This window comes from Doryrhamphus excisus, linkage group LG7 (assembly GCF_037039965.1).
Source record: "Doryrhamphus excisus strain RoL-2023G ecotype Guam linkage group LG7, RoL_Dexc_Guam_v1.1, whole genome shotgun sequence".
Taxonomy (NCBI): Eukaryota; Metazoa; Chordata; class Actinopteri; order Syngnathiformes; family Syngnathidae; genus Doryrhamphus; species Doryrhamphus excisus.
This window is the reverse complement of record NC_136363.1, coordinates 20,331,699-20,347,500: the sequence shown is the minus strand read 5'-3', so window position 1 is coordinate 20,347,500 and position 15,802 is coordinate 20,331,699. Positions and strand designations below refer to the sequence as shown.

The following is a 15,802-nucleotide window of genomic DNA, read 5'->3' as shown; positions in this document are numbered from 1 at the left end:
TACGTGCCGCCGCCGCCGCCTCGACGTAACCCAGACAGCGGCAGACCCAGACAGCAGTCTGCTCCACATAACGCCGAGAGGAAGCACGGCGAGTCCGTGATGATAACGTCTGCTCGGGTAAAAGCTGCCAAGATTGCTTGAAAAACACACCGGGGGGGGGGGGGCATCCAATTCATTTCCCATGGGTCACTCGCTAGTCACTCACAAACACAGGGGTGTTCAAGATCAATAAAGAAAAAAATATTAAAAAGAAAAGTCACAATTTGACATTTCAGTAGCGAGAGGTTTTCATTTTAATGCAGACCTGCCAACATGTAGGAATTTATAGTACTCAACATACAATCTGACTCCTGAATACGGCCAATAGAAAAAATTCTATTTGAAAAAATCAGCAGTAATTTTGCAACAATAAAGTGGAAATATTAAGAGAACTAAGGTGTAATCCAATCAAAATATATTTTACATAAAATATTTATAAAATCTGAGAAATTAGGTTGAGGAAAAGCGTCTAATGTGGTAATAAAGTCTAAATAGTATGCGAATAAAGTCAGCTTATTATTACGAAAAAAATATTTTAATATCTTGGAATTTAATGAGGATAAAGCCAAAATATAACAAACCAAAAAAATTCAATTTGAAAAAAGCAGCAACAATCAGCAGTAATTTTGCAACAACAAAGTGGAAATATTAAGAGAACAAAGCTGTAATCTAATGAAAATATAATATTTTACATAAAATAATAATAATAATCTGAGAAATTAGGCTGAGGAAAAGCATCCAATGTGGTAATAAAGTCTAAATATTATGGTAATAAAGTCACCTTATTATTACAAAAAAATATATTTTAATATTTTGGAATTGAATGAGAATAAAGCCAAAATATTACAAGAAAAAAGTTGCGTTGTAACAAGAAAAAAAGGCAATTTTCCGAGAATAAAGTTAGGGAAAAAAAATTCAAATTAAGTAGCATGGACTTGAAATATTCAAGAAAAAATATGTCATTTCTAAGTGGTAATATTAGAACTCATAAAACAAGAAAATGTACAATTATTGATGAAGAAAGTTACTTTTTGGAAAATGTAATTTTAAAAATAATTTTCCTAATAAGCATATCTCCATGTTTTGCTTTCCATGTTATGGCACCCTTTCATCATAATGATTGTAGTGAACATTTATTGATTTATGCAAACAGAGCTGCCAACCTTGAAGAAAGGAAGCTGCTTCCCAACTTGAAGTGAAGTGAAAGAGGTGGCGCAGGAGCAGGAGCCGTAGCAGGAGCCGTAGCAGGAGCAGTGGATAAGGAGTCTTTTATATGCAAAGTCAATGACATAAGCTCCTCTCCATGATCTCATCTATGCTGTATGCTGAGCCTATTAGCGCCGCGCCACACGTCGCTGCACCAGCCCGCTCTAATGGTCTCTCTCTGCCTCATGCATATCAGATCAGGCGGGGACAGAGAGGGGGTGGGAGGGGGGGCGCCGCCCCCGAAGCCTTAAAGTCAAGGCGGCGGCGAGGTGACCTACTTTGTTACGTAACAACCACCGCCGGACTGTCGACGCCCACCGCCTCCCCGACTTTACCCTCGGGGTCATAAGAAGATCATGGAACCCCTAAGCCCCCTGTCCCCCTTTGCATCCGTGCTAATTAAACAATGTATACCCCCCCCCCCCCCCCGCCCCACTCAGAGGTCAGTGCACAATGCTGAGACGTGCATGTCAACAATGCATGCTGCGGTTTATAGAAATATACACGATATGAGGAGCTCCATTATCAACATCAACATAGGCAGTAGCTCCTCCCCCTCCGACCATAAGATGACTCCTATTTTAACTTTATTCTCCTGTAAAATTACTGCTGTTTTTCCTCAAATTTTGCTGTTATTTTCTTCTTTGATGGTATTTTAAGAATGTGCCACAGGCCACACTTTGGACACCCCTGAGATCACGGTGATGGTGATGATGAAGTCAGGGGGGAACCCACCTAATCTCTGGGAGAACTCGTAGAACTTCTTCAGTCTCCCCACTAGGGGGACCACCGCCGCCCACGCTTGCTCCTGTAGCGCCTCGTCGTTTGGGTTCTGGATGGCCTAAAAAAAACAAAATATAAATAATATTTTCTTCCGAGGGTGCCCCCCCAGTAACGGAGACGGAACAAGGTACCTCTCTGATCTCCTGTCCGGCTCCTTTGTAGGCTTGCAGCTCGTCCAGGATGGCCTTGGCGTCCTTCAGCACCACGTCCACGTCCTCCCACACCTCACGCTCGGCGTCCGTGGGCCGCGCGTCTGAAAGGAGGCGACATTTAGAAACTGGGTCACGTTGCTGTACAAAACATCTCCTTTGGAACGTGCAGGTGTACCTAATGAAGTGCATGTTTGAGTGTTCAATGCCTTTTTGCTGTTTATTTTTCTGCCCCCCCCCCCCCCCCCACGAAAAAAATGGACCACCATGATATGTTTTTTTCCGACCAATTTTTATGGAAAAAACACTTTAAGCGTCTCTAGGAAGGTATGACTGAATCTGTGGGCTTGCCAAGTGTGAAAATTCCACAGTTGTGAGATCAAGCCGTGTCGCGGGGGGCCTGGAGCTACAAAGCTGCTGAACTCTATGTTATATTTGAGGATGAGGACCGAGGGGGGGGTGGTGGTGATTGATATTCTGCACGCAGTACAACAGTGTGCAACTGGCAGGTTGATACAAAGTGCCTCTAGGAAGAACACAGCCAAAGAGATAAGTGCAGGCTGGAGTTTCTAATGCCATGCTAACACATGCACGTGATCAATAGCGGGCGGAGGGGGGGGGCGGGGCCGCTAACTTGCACTCACTTTCAAAATCCAGGAAAAAATTGGGCTCCTGTTCCAGATCTGTGCAGGTCAAAACCTTCAGCAGGTTCCCCATGTTGATACCTGTGGAAAGAAACGGAGGGAGATCAATAACTGACTCCGGAGCGGCAGGGGTGCACCGAAAAATACGGCGCCCACACGCTGCATCCAGGGAGTCTCACTCGGCAACGTTCTGCTCTGCTGCCCCGGTGCCTCGATGAACCCCCCCCCAAAAATATACACTTCCTGCACATGGTCTCTGACCAACCAGATGTCAAGCCAAAAAAAAAAGAAAATCCAAAAATAAACGGAGGTAGGAGATGTTTTTTTTTGCTTAGATGAAGTTCTACCCGGCAACTGTAAGGCTTCATTAACTTCTACAAACAAATCTGATCGTTAATTTAACGTAGGTGTGCCATATATATATATATATATATATATATATACATACATACAAAAACATGCTAGGTTAATTAGCGACTCCAAATTGTCCATAGGTATGAATATGAGTGTGAATGGTTGTTTGTCTATATGTGCCCTGTGATTGGCTGGCCACCAGTCCAGGGTGTACCCCGCCTCTCGCCCAAAGACAGCTGGGATAGGCTCCAGCACCCCCCGTGACCCCCGTGAAATGAATGAATGATTCCTAATTAGAAAACCTACTTATCACATTCTAAATACAGTTCATTATTAGAGCTCTCTAGACATGAAATAACACCCCTATAGTCAACTTTACGCCTCTATTACCCATTATAGTATAATAATAATGTAGTATAAATGTGTTTGGTGCGGCTTCACAGTGGTCGAGTGGTTAGCACCCGGGTCTCACAGCTAGGAGACCCGAGTTCAATTCCACCCTTGGCCATCTCTGTGTGGAGTTTGCATGTTCTCCCTGTGCATGCGTGGGTTTTTTCCGGGTACTCCGGTTTCCTCCCACATTCCAAAAACATGCTAGGTTAATTAGCGACTCCAAATTGTCCATAGGTATGAATGTGAGTGTGAATGGTTGTTTGTCTATATGCGCCCTGTGATTGGCTGGCGACCAGTCTCGCCCGAAGGCAGCTGGGATAGGCTCCCTCGTGAGGATAAGCGGTAGAAAATGAATGAATACATACACACACACACACACACATCGGTTAGCTTCTTTTTACACTTGCATGACAGCACAGAGCAAGAAGCTTAATTCGGGTGACATTCAAGTTCCGCATGCTGGTGATGGAGAAAGACTGAGCGGTGCAGCTCGGCAGCCAAAACGCACGCGTGCACGTGCCTCAGCTGCGTGTCGTGCAATGAGAAGTGACAGCTGTGCAAAGGCGTCTGTGCGCCGTCCTCCATGTGACTCCTAGAAAGCAGACACGAGCACTTCAGAGTCTGCCAGGCAGAAAGCTGCGGCCGACTCCATCGCCGGAGACGACATTCTACACCTTTATGGGCTATTGGTGGGGGTGGGGGGGGGGGGGATGACAGCCAAAGTGCACACTCAGCAGCGGTTCAGTGGGGCATGAGGTTCGACATCATTTCTAAAATGGGCGCACGGGTGCAAGACTAGTCACCATCAAATGATGAGCTCATGGCAGCAGGTGGTCCCAGTACTTCGGTATACGACATGACTTTTTGGTGATTGGTGCTTTTTAACCGTCCCTTCTTCGCCAAGCTGAAGCCGGAGACCACCTGCAACGTCCCACCTGCCCCCCGCGCAGCCTCGTCTTTTTAGCCTGCACTAATGTGACCTGAATGCCTGCCCGCGCCAACGCCGGCACCTGACGCGCCCACGCACGGGCACAGTCGGGGAGTCCAGTGCCAATCATGACTGCCGGTGCTCTAGCGCCACCTAGCTAGGGGTTGAGGCGGCTGGCGGAGGCAACAGGGCAGCGGGCGCTGGTGGCCTTGTGGGCACGGTGCCACTCCCCTGCGCTGACAGAAAGGAGGTCATATTACGGACAGGGATTTGTGTGGCCCACTTTTCAAGTCCACCAGAGAATCTCGGAGACAAAAAAAAAAAAAAACAACATTTGTGTTATTGGAGGGGAACGTGTTAATAAACTGCTAGTGAACGTAAAACATGTTTTAGGAGGCTAAAACGGCGCTAGTAGAACAACCCGGGCACCACCAGGAGGCCGACAGCAGCCTTGTTGTTGTTTTGAACCCCCCCACCGAGCAATCGCGTGCTCTCAGTGAGGGGAGGTGGGAGGTTGGGAGGGGGGGGTGACAAAATCTGACAGGCAGGAGCCCGCGCAGCGCTCCCATTGGCTGAGGCCGATCTACCCGACAGCTCACTGTATCCATGGAGCCCAAAACACTTTTTTTTTTGGTGCCATTGAAAACATTGCGGCAGCCAATGAGAGGGCAGCGTGAGCCCTGGGAGCAGCGAGTACAGTAGTAGTAGGACTTGAAAGCACATGAATATGTTAATACAGATGAGGTAATGCGCCAAAAACAGCAGATTAGTCGGGGAGGGAAATAGCAGGGCAGCGTTTGATTCCACTGCTTCCACTGAATTTGGTTTCATTAGCAGCCTAGCAAAAATATAGAAAATGAAAGTGAAATCAGATAGTTTACATTGAGTTGGCGTGACATGATGCTAAAATACCGCACAGGTTATTTTGAAGCCAGGGCCACGCCCATGCAGCATCCTGACCCCTACATGGCACCGCCCTGCACTCTGCATCCCGCTCGTAAAAAAAAAAACAAAAAACACACCCACAGGCAGGGCACCTCTGAAATGGAGCACTGCGACAAAGCGCTGGGTGTGCGAGTGCTGACATTCCACTACTCAGCTGCAGCGTGAGGATCCACGTGCCCCCGCCGCTTCACCGCGCAAGAAAAACAACCGCCCCTCCCCGGCCCGGAGCGTCACGTGGGCCCCGCCGTGGAGAGGCTGAGCGCTCTTGCCTGGGGCGTAGAGAGAACGCATGCATGCATGCATGCATGTGTGTTTACAGCAAGGAGAAAAAGCGCGGCTTGTCATAATTTGGGAATGAAGAGATAGCGGCGGAGGTGCAACGGCGTGTGTGTGCGTGATTGCAGTGGGAGGGATTGCAGAGCGTCACACTGCGGCACAGGCAGCTTTAAACTTGACCCAGATTCCCCGGGTGACACGCCACATCGCATTAGCCCACTCAGCCAGACCTGGACCCGCTGGAGCTCGCTGACAGAGCCCCGACCCGACAGGCAGAAAATGGGGGAGCACTACCCATCGGGGGTTGGCATGCGCCCCCCCTCCCCAGCCAACCCCCAACATCTCATGCCAATCCCAGTCAGCTGGGTGAACTCAATTACCTCGTGGGCCACGCCTTTCTGTATGGCTGCACCCTTGTAAACATCCACTAAGTCCCCCCCCTTCCCCCACCCAAATCAAAACAACCACAAGGGGCCCGAATCACTACAAGCGACATCATCAGCTGTCTCGCCTCGCCATGGCAACCACATGGCCATGCTAAACATTCCACCACCAGGAAAAGCGCTTGGACCAACGTGGCACAGAAGATGAAAGCGGGGGTTGGGGGGGGTGCCTGCCTCATCCTAAGCTAAGCCCCTCTTTTTGGTTGACACCTGCCAAAAGTTGGAAACCATGGCAACAGGCACACACACACACACAGTCAGCCTCAATTGATCCGCCGACAGAACGGTAAGAAGTGGAGTTTCATCTTTCTTGTCAAGTGACGACTAATGTAATGTTTCACGTAGCTGTAAACAAGCGCTCCGCCCTGGTCCTCATCACGTCCTTGACGGTCCTCTAACTCCTCCTTATGAATGCTGGGGAATCATTAAGGAGGGCATATTGACTCACTGTCTGGGATCCAAGCAGCAGATCCCTGAGGGCTGCGGCCTGCAAGACACGTTTACACAAAGACCCCTCCATCCATCATTCATCTGGGAGAGGAAGAATAAAACACTGCTTATTACTTGACTGACCTTCCTAATGCGACTCTGGAGACACAACCTTAAATTGAACTAAACACCCCAGCCCCCACCAAAAAATAAAAAATAAAAAGTTTAAGACCCGTTTCTGCATGCAAGGTTGCCGTCTTCACATCAATTGAAATATTACCAAGAGAAGACATGCAATGCAGCATCACTACAAGATGTTTTTTTTATGCCTAGTAACACTAACTGAATTTTGGGTGGGGCACAGTGGAGGTTTTGTGGAGGGGAACTGATAGGAAGTGTGCCAGTATTTTTGTATCATGAGACTGGAGCGCCATCTGGAGGATGGACACGGCTCTGCACGCAAGCCACTCCTTGTAATAAGTCTTCTTACATTAGAGCAGTGGGGGTGCTCCAACCTTTTGGCCAAAAAGATGATACCACATGATGATTTTACATTGGTAGTTATGCTAGTAAGTCATACACCAAACAGTCGGAATCTTTGATTTGTGTTACAGGTTGTCCTCAGTATACGGCGTTCCGAGTTTATCCATTCATCTGACCGTCTTCTTCAGCTTTGTGGCAACACAAACATGTCTGGCGGATTATTATTATTATTAGTGTTGCAAATATCATTTCAACTTTTAGCAGCTTTAGCAAGTAAAAAACCCAAAATGACAAATGAATGCTCTGCTTTTTGATTATTATTTTTTAAATAAAAAGTACCTCCTGCTTTCTGTATTTGTACACCATCTAGTGTTCACTTTCAGGCTGCAAGAGAATGATAATTCGACATACACAACTATGAGATGGAGCGTCATATTCGCCTGAGTTGGGGGAAAAAAAACAGCAAGCTGGCAGGCTTGGAGATACAAAGTGTAACCCTGCCGGCAGCGGTATTAATAATTCATAAGCAAGCAGAAGCTTTTATCTGATATAACAAGCTATGTGCGTATTCTACCCTCTCAAATATGTTTTTTTTTTTTACAGTCAGAGAAAGGGAGGGGTGCTCTAAATGTGCCGAGTCAGGAGTGTAAAGCCAAACAACAAACATGAAATCGGATACTTATTAGGATTCATGTCCGACAAAATGAAATAGGAAGGAAAATTAACTCTGAGAAATGTCCTTGATTCTGGATCTGAATTTTCTGTCACAGAAAATATAATAAAAATATGAAAAGCAAACTAATAAAACCTCGGTAATAGAAAATACTATTATAGTTTACACAGGAATGACACCACCATGCGGCGCCACTAGAGGGCAGTATTAACCAAGTCATGGTGCCACCTTGCAGCGGCGCTAAGAAAAGCCTCACCTCAGGCAAATGTGACAAACCTAGCCCGGGCTTAGAGAAGCTAATCCCGCCTGTAAAAGACTCGTGTTTGTTTGCAGCATCAGCCCGCCCCGCCGTAATGCAACACGTCCGCCGAGCCCCGCTGCCCCGCCTGCACCGCCACGGGCATGTGTGCGAAAGGCTCGCTTAACGACCGGAGCACGCCACTGAGCCTCTTGCAGTGGGGGTCTGACACAATGGCTTAGTGGTCCTATTTGTGAAGCACCTGAGGCTTGGCTGTCAGAACGGCACAGCATTCTCACATCCGGGCGGAGCCAATGAAAGGACGGCAGTGCGTCATAGCAACAGTCACCAAGGAGACAGACAGAGGGAGATGGTGACAAGTCAGGCGGACATATTTAGCATTATTCAACCAGCCCTGACTTTTAGATGGAGTCTCAGTGGTTGCAGAATAAAACATCCCTGTCATGGCTGCCAGTGTGTCACATGATCAAATGCTGAGCATCACGGCTGTGAAGGAAGAGGAAGTCTCACGCACCTTCATTGCTCAACTCTTTTCTTTTATGCACTTGCAAACTTGGAACTTCAGTGACTATAATAATTGCTTTCAGACACTGCCAATCACTATAGCCGGACACTATAGACAGATTCCAGCCACAGAATATTATGTTTTGGTTGTGTGGTTTATTTGTTCATAGAACACACCCACACACTGTTTCCATTCATTTTTGCTGTGCACTTTGAAGCAGGAGCGCACGTCTGGGTGTTCTGTGTCCTTTTCTATTATTATGGCTACAAAATAAAACACTATGACGTCAAAAAGTGGTACACTTCCCAACTTGAGGAAGCAAGGATCAGTATTTGGGCTGATCACAGCATATTTGCAGGGATTGCACCGACTGAAATAAAGCTGATTAAAAAATCCTTCAATTGCCGTGCACAACCGGAGGTACAGTGTTTGGGTGCCATGCTAACAGTCTGCTATCGATTAGCTTATCTATTCAAATGGTGGTCTAACAAAGCAGGGGTCTAATAACTCACTCAATCCCAGCTATTTTTCAAAAGCCGTCCCTTCTTGGTACTGGACATTTTTGATGATTTTGACCAATTTGTCAAGGCACACACAATATTATGTGCTGGGGCTCCACTTCCTTTTTACTTCCTGGTTGTTGTTCAGCATGTATTTCAATGGAAGAGAAGCAGGCCGGGTTCTTATCAAATGCACTTTGATCCACTTTGCGGTCGTTTTTTCCAGCTTAAAACCTCATCGAACTTGCTTTCTTCTATTGTGGAGTTGCATCATCACCCCCTCATGCAAAAAATTTAAAAGACGCAAAGAAGCAACCTTCTTTATCTACCTCAAAATGTTGCTGAGAAATTCCTGCGTGTTGTACTTGCCTTACTGCTGTTTACAAGGCGCTAATAAGTGCTATTAATGCTAGCTGGGCAATTTTTGCTCACGACCGCTATTACAACATTGGTTCTGCTGTGTTGTACAATATGTGATTTAAGGTTTTAAAAAATGAATGACTAGAAAGTTCACCTGCTAGCAGCGCTGATGTAGAGCAGTGGGGTCAGGAGCAGGGAGGCCCGGCCTGGCTGGTGGCCTCTGGTCTCAATCCTCCAGCAGAGGTCGGCCTCTGAAAGATCACATAGAATCATCAACACACAACCATTGCACACATACTGTAGCATGCCAAGTGTGTGTTATTCACGTAGAGGAACAAACACTCACCCCACCACACACACACACACAAAGAAAAACACTTCCTATTGTGCAACACTTCCTCTGATTCACATCCGATTTCTACAAGGCTACGCTGCCTGCCGCCAATGAGGTCCCACGACCACCATTCACACTCCTGCAAGAACACCAAAAATGGCGGATATGCAGTAAAGGAGTTGAGGTTGGTGGGTGGCGGGTCTCATGCAGGCTTTTCAGTGACTCAAGTGCTTCATGTCATCACCTCAGATGTGTGGTGATGAGCTCTTCGTGGACAAGAAGGGACATGCAGGAAAAACGGGAGCTTACCGCACACAAGACGACAAACCAAGCGAGCAGCCATGATAGCCATTTTTAACTTTTATAACATTTTTAAAACAAAAATAGTCACCACCCCCGCAACCACTCCTGGATGTTAAAATGGAGATGGCGAGGAAGCTGGTGCAAATAAATGCACAGACAACATTAGACCAGCAGGGAGGGATCGATAACGCTCCATTCTGCGGCACCGCATCATAATGTGTGCTCTCTATGCTGTGTGCACGTTTACGTATGGCAACAGTTAGTGCCATTAAATATTGCTGGAGTCCATTTGCAACTTCCTCATGAGGCTGAAAGATGGCAATACAAAAAGAAATGAATGAGGATTGTAGTGGAATATCTTATCAATATGATATATCCATATATATCAGATATCACGCAACGCAGGCCCCCTAGTGGCTGCGAGCAGCATAAGCGATGACATCAGAGCAGCAATCTGAATGGATATATTACAAAAAGTTGTGAGTACAAGAACAAAGCTGAAATATTTTTGGAATGAAAATCAGATTTCTGTGTTATTATTAACATTATTATGATGCAAATAATGTCAAAATAGAATAAAGACGTAATATTAAGAGAATAAAGTTATTTATATCACAAAAACAAATACCACAAAAATACTGTAGGTTCCAAAAAAGCCTTTTTTGCAAATATTATATATTTTTAATCAAATAAAATTGTGGTGTTATGGGAAAAAAACTGCATATAATGTGATATTACAATAAAAATATGTAATATTACAAAGTTGGAATATTATGAAAAAGTTATATTTGCATTGTAAGACATTTTTGCAAGAATAAAATCGCAATAAAATTTTTTACAGGAATGAAGTACATTTGCGTTAAAATGAGGATATTATCAGGTTACACTTTTAGTAACTATAAACTAGTCAATCTTTTCGTCATCAGTGTGAGCATTGTGACGTCTTTACGGGCATAATATCATGACCATGGCACCACCCGCCACCTGATGAGCATTCATAACAGGAATATTTGAGCGTAATCCGACCAGGAGCTCGGTGACACCATGTGTGTTCACAAGCTGCACAGTCACAGTCTTGGCATCTTTGAGACATCCATCGCCCAGGAGAGAACTGTCTAAACATTTCTAGTGGCACAACTACCCGTTACGAGGAAGTGTTTGACTCCACGAGAATGACACCCGAGCAGCCCGAGGAGTACTTTAGAAGGAGCATGGAAAATAATGAATAATTCACACCAGCTACCATGATACTGCAGAGAAACACATGTGCAAGATGCTCTCACTGGCCACAACATTAGGTATGCCTGCACAAAAGCCAGGTTACCATCTCATAATAACATCATCTGCAATCTATACCCAGAACTGCAAGCTTTATCAAGTTTAAATGGGGAAAAAATATGTTTCTGTATTAATATTTCAGGGTTTTCAGCTTTCAATTTGGCTAATTATTATTATTGATAGCGTAGCAAGGGTCGTGCACATTTACACAAGCCTACGTTTGAAAAACTGTTGCATCACAGCTTGCCCAACACGCTAATGGGACTTTGTGAACGTTTTCACTTCCACTTTCAGGAGTCGGCTGAGGGCGGAAATGCAGCTGAGTTTTGCAGACTGCTGCTGCAATGCGTTCTGCAGAAGGAAGATGATGCACGGGCCACATAAAGTACAAATCATAAAATATACTGACGTATATTGAGGGCGGTTACATACTGTTCAGGCATATTTCTCTCAATGTACTTTTACTGAAATGCACTGTGGATTATTTTGGTGTGTACTCATTTCTATTATGAATGGCGGCGGATATAAAAAGTAACTGCATTACAGTCGGTTGCATTGTGCCAATGTCATTCCCATATGCAGGTGCAGCTCTATTAATTTTCATTTAAAAAGTTATGATTAGTGTGATAAGAATTCAATACATTAAAAAACTGACTTTTGGAGCTCGTTTACCATAAGTATTATTCTAAACAGTATAAAACTATAATGTAACGTCAAAATACTGCATCCTCGCTATAACCCTATATATTTTTAAACTTAAGCAAACGTATCAAAACAAACCCCAAGCACGTCAATCATCATGATCATGATTATATTCGATTATCCCAGTTGTCACAGTGCAAATTATTCAACTGTAAACTAACCCAAGCCATACAGTTAGTTTCATAGTACATAATTCACATTATTAGCTATTGCATTTTACAGGCATCTTGACTGTGCTGATAGAAAGGGGGGCAATCTTGCCACATGTAAACGGGAGAAAAACGAGGGGGGTGGGCAACAACCTTACAGGTAATTTTAATTTGAAGTTAGTTCGAGATTTAAGGAATTAATGAAGAAATACTACAAATTTGCCATCACTCTCATCAAGTTGACGACGGGATGTGGCCGGAAAAACGCTCGTGATTCATCGTTTATTTGACCCGCGGCCATATAATTGTAAGCGTTGAATGAATGGCAACTGGCGCGTGGTTAACCAACAACTTTATCATCATTTATTATGATTCGAATTGAAGTTATTTGTCTTACCTAGTCGCTGGTGGAGGTACACGGCTGGACGACACGCTTTTTAAAAAGGTAGGGAGCGGCGGTCAGAGCTCCGAGCACAAGAAGAAAAGCCATTGGCCATTTCCGGGTTTGTGAGTGAACGTCATCGGCGTCAAGCCCACAAGGGGGGCTCGTTTTGTTCAACTTGACGCAGAGGACGTGGCCTCGTACCATAACTCAACATAACCCCGCCCCCCTGTCTAGATTAACATGAACTACATACACTCCTCTATTATTGTCATTGCTTCCGTATAATAGCCTAATGTTCAACTCGTGGCTAATTCCACACGATACAGTTGTATTCACAAATATAAACAGTCAAACAACAACAAAGCTTTATTCTTCAAGTCTATTAGACTTCTTTGTAGGGGGGCACTGTAACCTCAAGTGTGGTTAATGATAAACGTGTCAACTTTTAAACGCACGTCGCGTTAGTGCATGGAAACCGAAGACAATTATTCTGTTATATGATGTCAGATGTTATATTCGACTAGGTGAAAGTAAAGTGCATGCATACAGAAGGCCATTATTAAATGTACCTGTTTGCGTGTTCCTGACTGCTGGTAGTAATTGTTCATAGGATGATCAAATTTGTTGTTGCTGTAGCCTGAAGATGTATGACCTTTTCCAATACCAAACAACTCCAACTGCAGGACGTGTGGCGTCGAGTCTAATTTTGACCACAACTGCAAGGCAGGAAGACAATTAGGGATAATTAGGCATCACACCTGTCCTCAATTTTAGCACCAGTATAAAGAAACTTCACAGGAGGCGGCCCACAATTCAAATCCACAGAATACATGCGAGAAAGAACACGTCTGAACCAACCACAAGAGACCGCAAAGCATCATGGTGAAGGAGAAGACTCACGTCAACCTGGTGATCATCGGCCATGTGGACAGCGGCAAGTCCACCACTACCGGCCACCTCGTCTACAAGTGTGGGGGCATCGAGCAACGGAAGCTGGAGAAGTTTGAGAAGGCTGCAGCCCAGGTTAAAACAAAAAAAATGGTAAACTCGACAAAAAAGTTGCTTCTAACAATTTTTTTCCACCTATCTAGATGGGGAAGAGTTCCTTTAAATATGCCTGGGTGCTCGACAAGCTGAAAGCTGAGCGGGAGCGTGGAATCACTATTGATATTTCCATGCTGAAATTTAACACTCAGAAGTACACCATGACCATCATTGATGCTCCGGGCCACCGTGACTTCATTAAGAACATGATAACGGGCACCTCACAGGTAAAAACTACCTTACACACAAATAAACCCAATTCAGTTGTAAAACTATGCCCTCTAGTGGTCATGAGCAGTATCGTGCATTTCAATGCAATTTTAAATTTTACTGCTGCTTGGTGATTTCTGTATTTTTCTCCGAGGCTGACGTAGCCCTCCTGGTGGTGTCAGCAGCCAAAGGTGAGTTCGAAGCGGGCGTGTCCCGCAGCGGCCAGACGAGGGAGCACGCCCTGCTGGCCTACACGCTGGGCGTCAAGCAGATCATCGTGTGCGTCAACAAGATGGATGTGACCGAGCCGCCGTACAGCCAGAAGCGCTTTGACGAGGTGGTTCGGGCCGTGAGCGGCTTCCTTAAAAAAATCGGCTACGACTCAACCGCCGTGCCATTCATCCCCATCTCTGGGTGGACCGGCGAGAACATGATCACCGCCACTCAGAGGGTAAGCTCAGTTAGAACCACAAAAAGCTAAGACTGACTTGAGTGGCGTTTTATAGATGCCCTGGTTCCAAGGATGGAAGGTGAGGCGGCGAGATGGGAATACAAGTGGGAGAACGCTGCTGGAGGTGCTGGACTCCATTCAACCGCCTGTACGGACCATCAATAAACCCTTACGATTACCTCTGCAAGATGTCTACAAGATAGGAGGTAAGATGTTTCAAGTTAATAAAGTTGCAGCACGCCCTCACAGTCTTTGTTTTGCAGGGGTTGGGACCGTTCCAGTTGGAAAGATCGAAAGCGGCATCCTCAAACCCGGCATGACCCTGATGTTCTCCCCGGCTAAAGTAACGGCAGAGGTCAAGTCCATTGAGATGCACCACCAGGGGCTTGAGACGGCCCTGCCGGGACACAATGTCGGCTTCAATATTAAGAATGTGTCAGTCAAGAACCTGCGGCGCGGGGACGTCGCCGGGAACGCCCAGCAGGACCCGCCCTCGGACGTCAACAGCTTTGAAGCCCAGGTTGGTCTTGTGTTCATAAGTGGAACAGTTTTTGGCACGCTCTCGAGTCTCAAATGTCCTGTGCCCCCCTCCTAAGGTGATCATCCTGAACCATCCGGGCAAGATCAAAACTGGCTACTCCCCCGTCCTGGACTGCCACACGGCCCATGTGACCTGTCGCTTCACCGAGCTCAAGGAGAAACTTGACAGGCGCACAGGCAACAAGCTAGAAGACCACCCCCAGGTGCTCATGTCTGGGGACGCAGCCACCGTCAAACTGGTCCCCATCAAGCCCATGTGTGTGGAGAGCTTCTTCACCTACCCTCCATTAGGTATGACTATCACACGGGTTTGAATTTTGCCTGTACGTCACTTTTTTTCCATCTCAACAGGCCGCTTTGCAGCCAGAGACCTGAAGCAAACGGTGGCTGTGGGCATCATTAAGTCTGTGGAGAAGAACAAAGGCTCCAAAGTTAAAACACAAGTGTTAAAATAAGTTAGTTTTGGTATAGCATGGCTTTAAAGTCAGTCAACTTTTTGTTTTAAAATGCCATTTGTTGCAGCACAGTATTTATTTTAATTTAAGTGTTAACTTCTGCAGAAGGTGTATTTTGGTTTAAAAATATCAAAATAAAAGACTGGAAGATAAGGTTCTGAAATGTTTGCAGAAACATCCTGGTAATTCAGCACAGTATTAGAATTTGAGGTACTGGGGTACAGCAAATGCGGTGTAGAAAAAGTATTCAAAAATTCTCATGTGGTATGCAGGAACATAAAAAAAAGAAAATATAACCTGCCGTGAAGCCAAATAAAATTGAGTCCCAGCAATTGAAGGTAAACACTAATTCGACTACACCAGGCTAGCCTACCTGACCTGAATGAGTTTAGTAGACACAATGGCAAATTTGAATTGGATTTGGGGTGAAAGGGAATTAAATTTAGAACAGTCATACATTTACAAGAATAAAGTAATAATTACGTGTCAAAGGGGAAACTGAGCATAGTTCGGAATGGAAGAAATCTTTCCTCTTGCAGCAAAACAGTTGAGCACGAGGCGATTAGCACGTCTAGCCACGCT

At 45.4% G+C, this 15,802-nt stretch overlaps 2 protein-coding genes across 4 annotated transcripts in view; one reads left to right on the top strand and one right to left on the bottom strand.

Annotated features, from left to right (window-relative positions):
• Positions 1–13,868, bottom strand: part of fam49bb (family with sequence similarity 49 member Bb) — a 19,994-nt gene extending 6,126 nt beyond the window's left edge. The window contains exons 1-5 of one of the 3 annotated variants that reach the window (XM_058060779.2): positions 13,090–13,868; positions 9,524–9,620; positions 2,822–2,902; positions 2,160–2,281; positions 1,981–2,086 (exon numbers count right to left, since the gene is read on the bottom strand). In XM_058060779.2, the coding sequence (XP_057916762.1) occupies positions 1,981–2,086; positions 2,160–2,281; positions 2,822–2,894 (301 nt within the window). In that variant the 5' untranslated portion in view covers positions 2,895–2,902; positions 9,524–9,620; positions 13,090–13,868. Of the gene's footprint in view, positions 1–1,980; positions 2,087–2,159; positions 2,282–2,821; positions 2,903–9,523; positions 9,621–12,532; positions 12,673–13,089 lie in introns of those variants that run through there. The other 2 variants (XM_058060777.2, XM_058060778.2) reach the window with 2 other exon arrangements.
• eef1a1l3 (eukaryotic translation elongation factor 1 alpha 1, like 3) lies at positions 13,322–15,381 on the top strand. Its single transcript, XM_058060776.2, has 7 exons — positions 13,322–13,543; positions 13,612–13,791; positions 13,929–14,225; positions 14,281–14,431; positions 14,489–14,745; positions 14,822–15,056; positions 15,117–15,381. The coding sequence occupies exons 1-7, from the start codon at positions 13,400–13,402 to the stop codon at positions 15,218–15,220; spliced, it is 1,368 nt and encodes a 455-aa protein (XP_057916759.2). The 5' UTR covers positions 13,322–13,399; the 3' UTR covers positions 15,221–15,381.
• Positions 15,382–15,802: the final 421 nt, after the last annotated feature.

Coding starts and splice junctions, on each gene's coding strand:
- eef1a1l3 (XM_058060776.2), top strand. CDS start 13,400: ATGGTGAAGGAGAAGACTCACGTCAACCTGGTGATCATCGGCCATGTG. Junction 13,544..13,611: donor TTGAGAAGGCTGCAGCCCAG/GTTAAAACAAAA, acceptor CCACCTATCTAG/ATGGGGAAGAGTTCCTTTAA. Junction 14,746..14,821: donor TCAACAGCTTTGAAGCCCAG/GTTGGTCTTGTG, acceptor CCCCCTCCTAAG/GTGATCATCCTGAACCATCC.